The sequence below is a fragment of the Zea mays genome, chromosome 2, assembly GCF_902167145.1.
Source record: "Zea mays cultivar B73 chromosome 2, Zm-B73-REFERENCE-NAM-5.0, whole genome shotgun sequence".
NCBI classification, from domain to species: domain Eukaryota; kingdom Viridiplantae; phylum Streptophyta; class Magnoliopsida; order Poales; family Poaceae; genus Zea; species Zea mays.
Window position 1 is genome coordinate 64,577,159 of NC_050097.1, and position 10,824 is coordinate 64,587,982.

A 10,824-nucleotide genomic window follows, 5' to 3' on the forward strand; every position below is an offset into this window, starting at 1 on the left:
TTGCGCAGACCTTGCTAAGGCCCTCCTCATTAAGCACTTGAGGCTTGGGGAGATGTTTAAGGATCATTGTGTTTGCCATGAAAAGCATAGGGGAGGTAAAGTATAGCAGGCTGAGGAATGGAAGGAGAAAAGTAGTAACATACTAAGGAAATAAGGAGGCAATGGTTCACATAAAAGGTAAAACCTCTCCTACCCTTTATTTAGAAGCCTTACCGCCAACTTTCTCTTTCTCTCCCCACTCGGTGGATTTTTGAGTAGCATGGCCCATGTCAAAAAGAGCACCTAGATTCTACCAACTAAATTAGGAAGTTACGCCGACTAATTCACCATAATGGCCCTCTCAAGTCGGTCATGGGTTTCAAGAAGTACTCTCCAAATTCTAAATGACCAAAGAGCAGTCAAGCACGTGAGAGTAATGCAGCCTGCCGCATCGCACCAACATAGTTATGGTTGTGGAGACCAGTGGGCTACCAAATCCTGCCACAATGAGGCTGGTGCCACACGAGCGTAGTACTAACATCATGGGACACAAGCCAAATAATACACTTTCAGATCGAGAATGATCTAGTAGACTACTTTGGGAAGTCGAACTAGCAGAGTGCATTGGGGAGGGATTAAGAGACACCTTAGTTTATGACTCATCCAAATATCGATCCATGAGGCATCACAAGGTCTAGGCCAACCTTCAAGACCACCTCTGTAGAAGGCTTATGTGCCATTATCAGCACTTGGGGAAAATCATAGCTGCCACTAGCATGACATGCACAAGGATCTTGCCAAAGGAAGACCTGCACAATATGAGTAAAAATACCAAAATTATCCTCAAAATTATGTGTGAGATAGGACTCCTTAGGCATCCCTAAGGCCCCCTTCTACCTCAGGGCACCTAGTAGGTAGGGTCCATCGAGGCCCTAGGCACCCGGCTATCAGGATTCTAGGGCTCCTCACATCCTAGGGCACCTGACCATCAGAACCCTAGGCCCCCTCGTGTCCTGGGGCACCTTACCATTAAGGCTCTATGCTCCCTCACACCATGGAACACCTAACTGATAGGACCCTAGGGCCCCTCGCCTCTTGGGGCACCTAGTGATTAATATGCCTAGGCCTCACAATTACAAGGGGCCCTTGTGCCCTAGGGCACCAAAGTCCTTGGAGCCCCATGAGCATCAATGCATCAGATAGGTAAAGACTTGGGACTCCGCGACCTATGCTAGTTAACAAAATTAGTCCCTAAAGGATCTGTATGCCCCAAGGGTGGTCGTGTATCCAGATGTCATCTTAGGTTCGTAAGGGTTGTACGAATATTAGAGGCCCATCAAGAATTGTATAGAGCCAAAGCATGGGGCCCACCTAGGGGATGGCTCGAATACGTGTTGAAAATAGTGCATTAATCAAATAAGTATACATTACAACACTTTAGATGCACAATCAATGATATTATAGGGTATGCAAGTGTGCGCCCTGGTCAGCAAAACACGTGAGAGCTTTGGAAGCAAGTATATGATGACCATACAACCTAGATAATGAACGTACAACACACTAAAGTGGCTAAAAGGGCAAAGGAAGGCCACCACTTGACCTATGACAGGTAAGCAATGTGTCCATGACACATAAGTCTAGAACAAGGGCGCCAATACTAGCCATGAAAAAGGTATGGCTAGAATGGTACCATGGGATTGCCTCAGCAGGGCCACATTAAATACAACAATATGCATTCTCCAACACCTAAACAACCCCAACACCCATAGCACTATACATAAATACAATATAATACATCATGTGCAAGGACGGGTGCCATCAAAATAGGTAAGATCAGTCTGCATTGACAAGATATAAGAACACAGACATAATGGCTATGGTAAAAGGTATGAGGGTGTTAATACAAAGATATAGAGCAATAAAATATCATGAAATCTCATCCCTGTGAAATATGCTGAGCAGACCTACTAGCATGGACATGGTTGTTGAACCTATGAAGGTGCAAGCCCATAGAGGCTTATGTATGTAACACCTTCACCCCTATAGACTATAAAAGGGTATGATGGAGCATGCATTCAATTTAGGTCATGCACACAACCAACATCTCAACAAGAGACTTCAAGGCCAAGCTCTTCACCAGGCGCAAGGGGAATAGCTAGCCTGCCTTAGCATCTATCCCTCATTGATGTTCTTCTGCCTCAAAGCTTGAGGTTTTTATATTGTGTGCTTCCAAGGTACATAAATCCATCATTTAAAAGAGGATGTATAGTATTACACATCTGTATCCCAAATCTATATAAAATCACATGTCTCATTATGCTTGTGTGACTATGATTTGGTAGGCATACTACACGACGCTGGAACTCATTCCATGCTCCTTAAGTAGATTTATTTTAGGTATCTAGGGTATCATGGTGTTGCTTTCATGACACACAAATATACTAATTTTTTGTAGGAAAATGTGCATGTATTTATACATAAATGTTACCAATCCTAGTCTTTGACTAGTCAATAATGAACTCATGGAAATTAGAGGTGCATAGGCACCCCAGATGATATGAATGGTACTCATTTTTATGGCATGTGAATCGTTAGACTTTAAATTAATGCGATAGTTTCACCCCATCTTGATCAAAACAATGAAGATAAAAAACCTAGCTCATTTGTCTCTTTCATATCTGCCTTTTACTTTGCATTTGTGTGTGAGAGATAAGGGTAACTGACAAAGAACATTGTGGGGGTAGAGAAGAAACATCACTACCATGGTGCTCCTCGTTGGAGCACACATATAGATGAAGCTACAATTAGATTTTTTCGAGCATGTCAATCAGGGATACAAAAATTCTCTTTTTGAGAGTTCCGACATTATTTAGCAACAGATTGGTGGAAACTTAACAAGCATGATATAGCTCATCATATTTATTCCCATGCACATTGAGAGTGCCAAGATTAGAGAGTTATAAATTCTTATTAGTAATCTTATGCAAACATATGATTGAGCTCATCTTACATTCAGTTATTATATCTATGTGAATCATCATTCTCCCATTTATTCCTAAAAATAAACCACCCTCGGTTTGAGCTAGTGTGGATGTAGGACACAAAAAACAATGTTTGTGTGAGACCAGGATGACAATTTTAATATGGACTGCTCTTGGACTCTGAGATGCCATTGAATTTTTTATGGATTGGACATCAATCTTGAATCAGATGTCCATGCTACTATTCTAAGTAGGTGGCCGAGGGAACGTTTTATGACATACTTAGAGTTTTCACAATTTTTGGGGGGTGATGTGCTTCAATTCGGGCTAGGGTCCTATGGTTGATTATAAGGCTAAGACCCAATAAATACAACACCTAGTAGACATAGCAATGACATATATATTGTATTGATTTGGAGCGTTTTGAGCTTATATTGTTGTGTTACAAAATCCATATGAAAGCTTACAAAATAAGCTTTATATCTGATATGGTATTTGTATGGCCTTTCCAGTATAGTATTTTTGGGCTACTGGCGAACTGAATGTTGACTTTTGATGAGACACATTCTAAGATGGTTCTTGCACATGGTGTATCCACAGTCCATTTGTTGTAGAGGCCATAGAATCATTTTCCAAAGTACACAACATCATCACCTTTGTTATTAAGCATGCTAGATGTACCAATTAGGTAGCAATCAATTCTTATTGATACTATGTTATACATGAATGACGTCACCTTGTATTCAATGGCCATATTCCTATGTGTCATGCCCTGATTAGAATTTGCTATGCAATAAATATTTAAAAAGGTGCATATAAGAGAGAAAAACATGGATATAGTGACGAGATTACTCTTGTTAGGTGTTCCTTGAACATCTACCCTAGTCAAAGTAAAATCCCTTACCACCCTTCTTATGGGATCACACAAATGATGGGAATTTATACCCAAAAATTCCATGAAATATGCAATAGAATAAAAGAACGTGGCACAAATTTGACATGTTTGAGATATAAAGTTATCATCAATCTATAGTAGCCAAAACAAGGACAAACAAAAAAGTTTAAGGAATTAATTAGGACTCAAACATATAGGAATTGAAACACAGACATGACAATAGCAAATAGAAATCAACAATTATGTAAGTTTTTAACACATAAAAATCAAACAATGGTTATAGACTTGTAGTTCTCCAATCTCTAGTTTTTCATTGATTAGCAATGCAAAGGTTGTATGGGACAAAAACTCAACATAATCCATAGGCATCAAGTTTACTATGGTATATAAGACCAGCAAAACTAAGATAATATTATGGTCGCATATCACTCATTATAAACAAGGGTACATAAAAGAGTACATTCTAAACGTTTTTACAATATTGCATGCATTTGCTTATTGCACTAGTAGGGACAAAAAAGACTTCTAGTCAGAGAGGAGCCAACAACAATGCCCTTTGAGGTGGTTAAAACCTAGAGGGTGAAGAAGGGCTTCTTTGGCCATCAATGAAGCATTATAAAATCATGGAACCACTTGTTACTCAATCTCTCACTATTTGTCTATTCGATGTGTGATGAAGTGTTGATGATACATTGTGTGTTGGCACATGGGCTTGTGTTCTACTCATTACGTAGGCCATGTGATAGGATGAGTAGTGGCTAACTCGACAAGTGGTGACCAAGTGAGGTAGGGTTACATAGTTTTTATATATATGATATTATTTGGGCATACATTATACCTATATTATTGGGATTATTTTGGTCAGAATTTGAAATGCATTCTATAATGTTCGAAGGCCCTAACGGGTAACCAAGAAGGGTACATAGGAAACAGGTTGATTGTAATGTATTCGATATCCTTCTAAAATTTGGCCATAAAGCCCTTTATAGGGAGTGAAAACAACACATCAATGTCTCGTAACGGAGAAATCCCTATTATTTATAAGGGATTGGGCCCCATTTCCATGCCTACGGAATGCTTATATTACAAGTGCACTCTAGAAACGTAACTTGCACATGGATGACATGATCAAGACTCGTCGCATGTGATACAATTACCTTTTCTACTCCACATTCTTATTTGACTTTTGTCTCTAGTATTTTTTGTTTGTCCTAGACACCCCATCAGTAGAGTCCACCTCCTTGTCAATGAACCTTAACTACCCACCACCAAAAAATCCCTCTTTCTACTTTCATTATATTGGTATAATTGCTATAGCTATCTTGTTAGTTGCAAAAAGACTAGTCCCATTGCCTTACTAGTGACCCTAATGGAGGGCTACATATCCTTGGTAGATGTGGAGGTACCAATGGTTCCATCACATCCATTAGATTAGGAGGACACCATGATAGGCACTAGTCTCAACATTAACCATAGTTCTTGTTTTTTCTTTTAAAATCGAAAGCATTATTTTGTTTTAAATTCTTTTAGTCGAAATAAACTTTTAAAACTTCCTAGTTCAATGAAGTTTTTCTAAACTTGAAACTATGTGTATTGTTTGTACTTGAAACTTTTGACTGGAGAGTTTATACTTGTTGGCATTTATATGATTGCTTTAGGCTTAGGACAATATACCTATTGGGCTTATTTAACTTGGTCAGCACATGAAACTCTTTGTATAAATTCCAAAGGCCCTTGATGGGCACTCGCTTTTTATTCCTTTGGGGTAGCAAAAACAAGGCAACACAAGTAAGAATGATTAAAGCTTCTCCGCTTGATAGCTTCTCCTTCTGAAATCTACCGAGAGAAGGTAAAAGAGAAGCTTTGACAGCTTCTCCCCTCGATAACTTCTCCTTCTAAAATCTATCAAGGGGAGAAGGTAAAGAAGAAGCTTTGACATCTCTTTAATTACTAATCAAAGGACAAAACAAAAGAGATTCTTATTCAATACATTCCCTTCTAGAATCAGCTTTCATTCTTGCAACGCAACAACAATTACAAATATACCTTCTAGCTCGGTAATAGGAGAAGGTATCTTTGGAGGCAGAGCAGATTAGTGTTCCAAGTTCCTACTCCCTCTCAAATGCATGGTATTGTTGCTCTATTTATTGCCACGGGGTACAACTTCGTATGAAATTACAAACATACCCACAAACTTATACAATTGGACTAATGAATACATAAGGGGTAATGCAGTCATTTTTGTTCACTTGCCTCGCCAATCGGGTCTCTTGGGTTTCTCACCTTCTTCTCTTCTTTGATCTTCGTTATGTGTTGGTCGAAGCTTCCTTCGGCACATACCTTCGTGGTTGGTGCTTTGAAGCTTCTCCTTCCTAGTTTTTAAGATTTTCCAAAGGAGCTTCTCCGAAGGAGCTTCTCCTTTCTAGTTTTTAAGCTTCTCCAAAGTAGCTTCTCCTTTGCATAGTACTTGAAATGTATTCAATGTTAAAGGGTTTTTGAGGATCTTCGGTGATAGAGGCCCTCCAATAGCCGTCAACATGGGCCAGTAATTGGGAATGGTACACAAGAAATGGTAGCCTAACCCCATCATATATAATATAGGGATAAATTTTGGCCATATAGCGCTTAGTGGGGAGTGTAACAAACCTATCAAGGCCCCTATTCGGAGGAAATCCCCTACAGAGATTGGGGCACATTGTCATACCTATTGAGATGTTTATTAAACACATGCACTCATAATGTTTATTTAAATGTAACTTGTGGATCGATGACGTGATCAAGACCTATTTTTTTTGCAGACCTATTTCTCCTATTTTCATCCACATTCGTGTAATCTCATTTGGCTCTCGTCTCTAGTCTTTTCTTTTAAGTTGGAAACATTATTTGTTTTTAAATACTTTCTAGTCAAAGTTTTAGATAAGGGAACATATCAGGTGCAACCATACCCCATTGGTGTAACCGTGCAACCAAGACACAAGAATGATGGTGAGAGGACCATTTTAAAAAAATTCTCTTCCACCTCGATTCTTGTCTTGGTTGCACGGTAGCACCAACAGATATGGTTGCATCTCATATATATGTTCCCTTTAGACAAATGGTTCCATTTAAAACTTTCTAGTTGAATGAAGTTTTTTTCTAAACTCAACTCTTTTTGTATTATTTGTAAGTGAAAATTTTGACTTCGCGTGTTTAGACTTCAAACTTAATTATTTCCTGCTGTGCTAGAGGACAACTAGTACCAAAACCCACCAAGTTCAGTCAGGTAGAAATTTACTCAAGATTATGATATGGTCGTTTCTTTGATTGGAGTCAATCGATGGAGTCCATGAACCCAAACATTTCCATCGGCAGTATTGAACGAAGATGGCAGAGTAAAGTTTGGTAATCTTTAGTGGTTACAATTATAGAAATCTCGAAACATTTTTTGAAGCAGGTAATAATGCATGAGCTCTAAAGAAGGAAAAATATAATATCTGTTACACACATAGAATCGAGTGCTCCAACAGATTTAGATATTAACATATATGCATTGGATATATGGAAAAAAAGGATACTCATGATATGAGCACATTAAATTTCCTCCAAGCAAACCTAGTATAAAAAGGGAGGAATGGGTAGATGATAGAGCAGCTCGTTCCTTAAACCAAATACACCACAAATTTCTTCAAAACAAACAAACACGATACATACTGGTTCTGTGCACAAAAAAGGCACGGACTGCTTCTTTTTCTATTTTTTGTTGTGTGCACAGAATCGAGCGGCTACAATAATCAAGATCATCAAGACAATGGAGCACGGTGCCGTCGCCGGGAAGCCCAAGGTGGTGTTCGTGCTCGGCGCCACAGCGACAGGGAAGTCGAAGCTCGCCATCGCCCTCGCCGAGCGCTTCAACGGTGAGGTTATCAACGCTGACAAAATCCAGGTCCACGATGGCGTGCCCATCATCACGAACAAGGTCACAGAGGAAGAGCAGGGCGGGGTGCCCCACCACCTGCTCAGCGTCCGCCACCCGGACGCCGACTTCACTGCGGAGGAGTTCCGACGTGAGGCGGCCAGCGCCGTGGCCCGCGTGCTCTCGGCGGGCCGCCTCCCCGTCGTGGCAGGCGGGTCCAACACCTACATCGAGGCACTGGTGGAAGGCGACGGCGCCGCCTTCCGCGCGGCGCACGACCTCCTCTTCGTCTGGGTGGACGCGGAGCAGGAGCTGCTGGAGTGGTACGCCGCGCTGCGCGTGGACGAGATGGTGGCCCGCGGGCTGGTGAGCGAGGCTCGCGCGGCGTTCGGCGGCGCCGGGGTTGACTACAACCATGGCGTGCGCCGCGCCATCGGCCTGCCGGAGATGCACGCCTACCTGGTGGCGGAGCGCGAGGGCGTCGCTGGGGAGGCCGAGCTCGCGGCCATGCTGGAACGCGCGGTGCGCGAGATCAAGGACAACACCTTCCGCCTCGCGCGCACGCAGGCGGAGAAGATCCGGCGCCTCAGCACGCTCGACGGCTGGGACGTCCGCCGCATCGACGTGACCCCCGTGTTCGCGCGCAAGGCCGATGGCACTGAGTGCCACGAGCTGACTTGGAAGAAGCAGGTGTGGGAGCCGTGCGAGGAGATGGTGAGGGCTTTCCTCGAGCCGTCCCTGACTGCCGTTCCAGGTGTTGCAGTAACTGAAGAAGGGAACGCCGGCGTCGTCGCTACTGCTGCACCCGCTGGTGATGTCGTCGTCCCAACTGGCGATGTCGTCACCGCCGTGGCTGATGCATAAGTAGCTAGCGGACGTAGCGCATGCATGCAATGCATGCAGGCTGGCTGGCTGGCTTAATTAGTGCCTCCGACTTGCTTTAAACTCATGTAGCTGCGTCCATGGGAGAGGGTGAGATACAAGTTTATGCGACTTATATTTCTTTCTAAATTTAAATGGATCTCGGATCCGTAGTATCTGGTTTAATATAATTATAATATTTCCTTCGAATTATTATATATATATGCTCACACTCAGTTAGGGATATATACTCCCTCCATTCACTCTATGTATTTGGATTCATATGCAAAAGTATTTTAAAATTATACTACCTCCATTCTCGAATATTTGTTACCCGCTTGTTTATTTTCTAAAACATGATAAATAAAAAAACGGAGAGAATAGTATTTTATTATTTGTTGATGATATATTTTGTAAGATATGAACGGTGAAAGTTTTACCATAAAGACCGTGCCAAAAAAATGATATGCCCTAATCAATTGAATAGATGGAGTAGTAATAATTATAATAATGTTATAAACTTTGAAAGCAAACTTTAAAATCAGGGATATGAATGGTAAATCATTAAATTGTGCAAATATATAGTAGCATAATACTGATATGATATAATTATTAGCATGTAATGCTGTCAAGAATCAAAATGGCTATATTTGAAGATCGCACAACTGTAAAAATATTAAAACGGTGCCAAAAAAAGCGAAACATTGCTCGATTGTACCGTTGCTTCGATTTAAAAGAACTCGCATGTTAAAACACGTTTCCATATTGTTGTACTAGCCTGTGTTCTTTTTCGTGCAAGCGGTGCCTGTTGAATCATCTATGATCGGAGTTTAATAATTTCTTTTTACTTAGGCATGAAAGAAAAGGATTGACGAGATAGGCTCAGTTTCTTATTATATATGGCAAATAATCCTTCATTTGCTATAGGTGCTTGTATTTCCTGAATTTATATATTGAGAATATTGTTTAAATAGTAAGCGCCTCATCGACATTAAGTTAGTATTTGGTTGCGGAGCCACTTGGATGAAGTAGCTCTATTCCAGAGATCGGCTCCGTCTCGAAGGTTGAGCCGAATAGTCAATATTTGTTTATTTTTGGAACCACTTTATACTACACGGAACTATCTAAACAACAATAAATTAGAAGCGAACGGCTCCGTCATGTCATACTTCAGAACCAAACACTACCTAAGATACCTTGATGATTTTGTCACCCGTAATATATGCTCGGACCCGGTTCAAACCACATGTTAGAAAAAATACAAAAATATTGAAAAACATATTTAGATTATTAAAAAAATTAAAATTTTGTATATTCATATTGCATACGAACATGTCCTGACATGAAAAGGTTGAGATACAAACTCACTTTTAAAAAATTATATAATACCACGGGCCTAGGATTTTATCTTCTAATACACATACATCTAAAATTTGTTACTTTTGTATGAATGTTTTTAATTTAATTGAATTTGTATCCAAACTTTTCCATGTGAATATATATACACAAACTAGCTGAGTGCCCATGTGTTGCAACGGGAATATATAATACCAGTATACTACGATAACTTATATACAAAATATGTATTATACTGTTATGAGAAAAGATTTCATAAAATCCTAGCCAAACATAAATTTTGTTATTTTAATCTAGTTGTTTCACCACTACATTGCAACCATCAGTATCATGCAGACTTCGATATACGCCACGATTTGTATGGTCTCATCATTGGAGAGCACTGCACGTTCCACACAATACCGGAAGAAATTAGCTCGTACATCGTTAGTCATCAGACACGCATCACCATACACTCTTGCTTGAACAAAAAGGCAAGTGTGTGTGTTTGCGAAGAGAACTAAAGGCAGGCCGGCATAAAAGCTACCCTAACGGTGGCGAGGATAACGAACTGGTCACTATTGTCGATCCTCCTCTGCGTCACCTCTGGCCCCAAGATGATCCCACAGTCCTCGATATAGTAGTCGTCGAACGCGTGCAACATAACGAGTACCGATGACTATTGGTTGGGCTGCCAAACGAAGTGCACCCCGGGCTCATCAGCAAGGTAGTACCCCTGGCCGTTGCACCACCGGATGCGCTACTCCACTACATACATCATGTTCAAGGACACTCACACAATGTCAGCAACGACCATCGTTCCAGCGCACAAGAATTCATGTCCGGTCAGTAGCGACTTACGTGGCAGGTTGAGCTTCAGG

General features: G+C 41.0%; 1 protein-coding gene across 1 annotated transcript; it reads left to right on the forward strand.

Moving 5' to 3' along the window:
* The first annotated feature begins 7,487 nt into the window (after positions 1-7,487).
* LOC103646537 (adenylate isopentenyltransferase 5, chloroplastic) lies at positions 7,488-8,826 on the forward strand. The gene has a single exon (XM_008671264.3). The coding sequence runs from the start codon at positions 7,643-7,645 to the stop codon at positions 8,609-8,611; it is 969 nt and encodes a 322-aa protein (XP_008669486.1). The 5' UTR covers positions 7,488-7,642; the 3' UTR covers positions 8,612-8,826.
* The last annotated feature ends 1,998 nt before the right edge of the window (positions 8,827-10,824 follow it).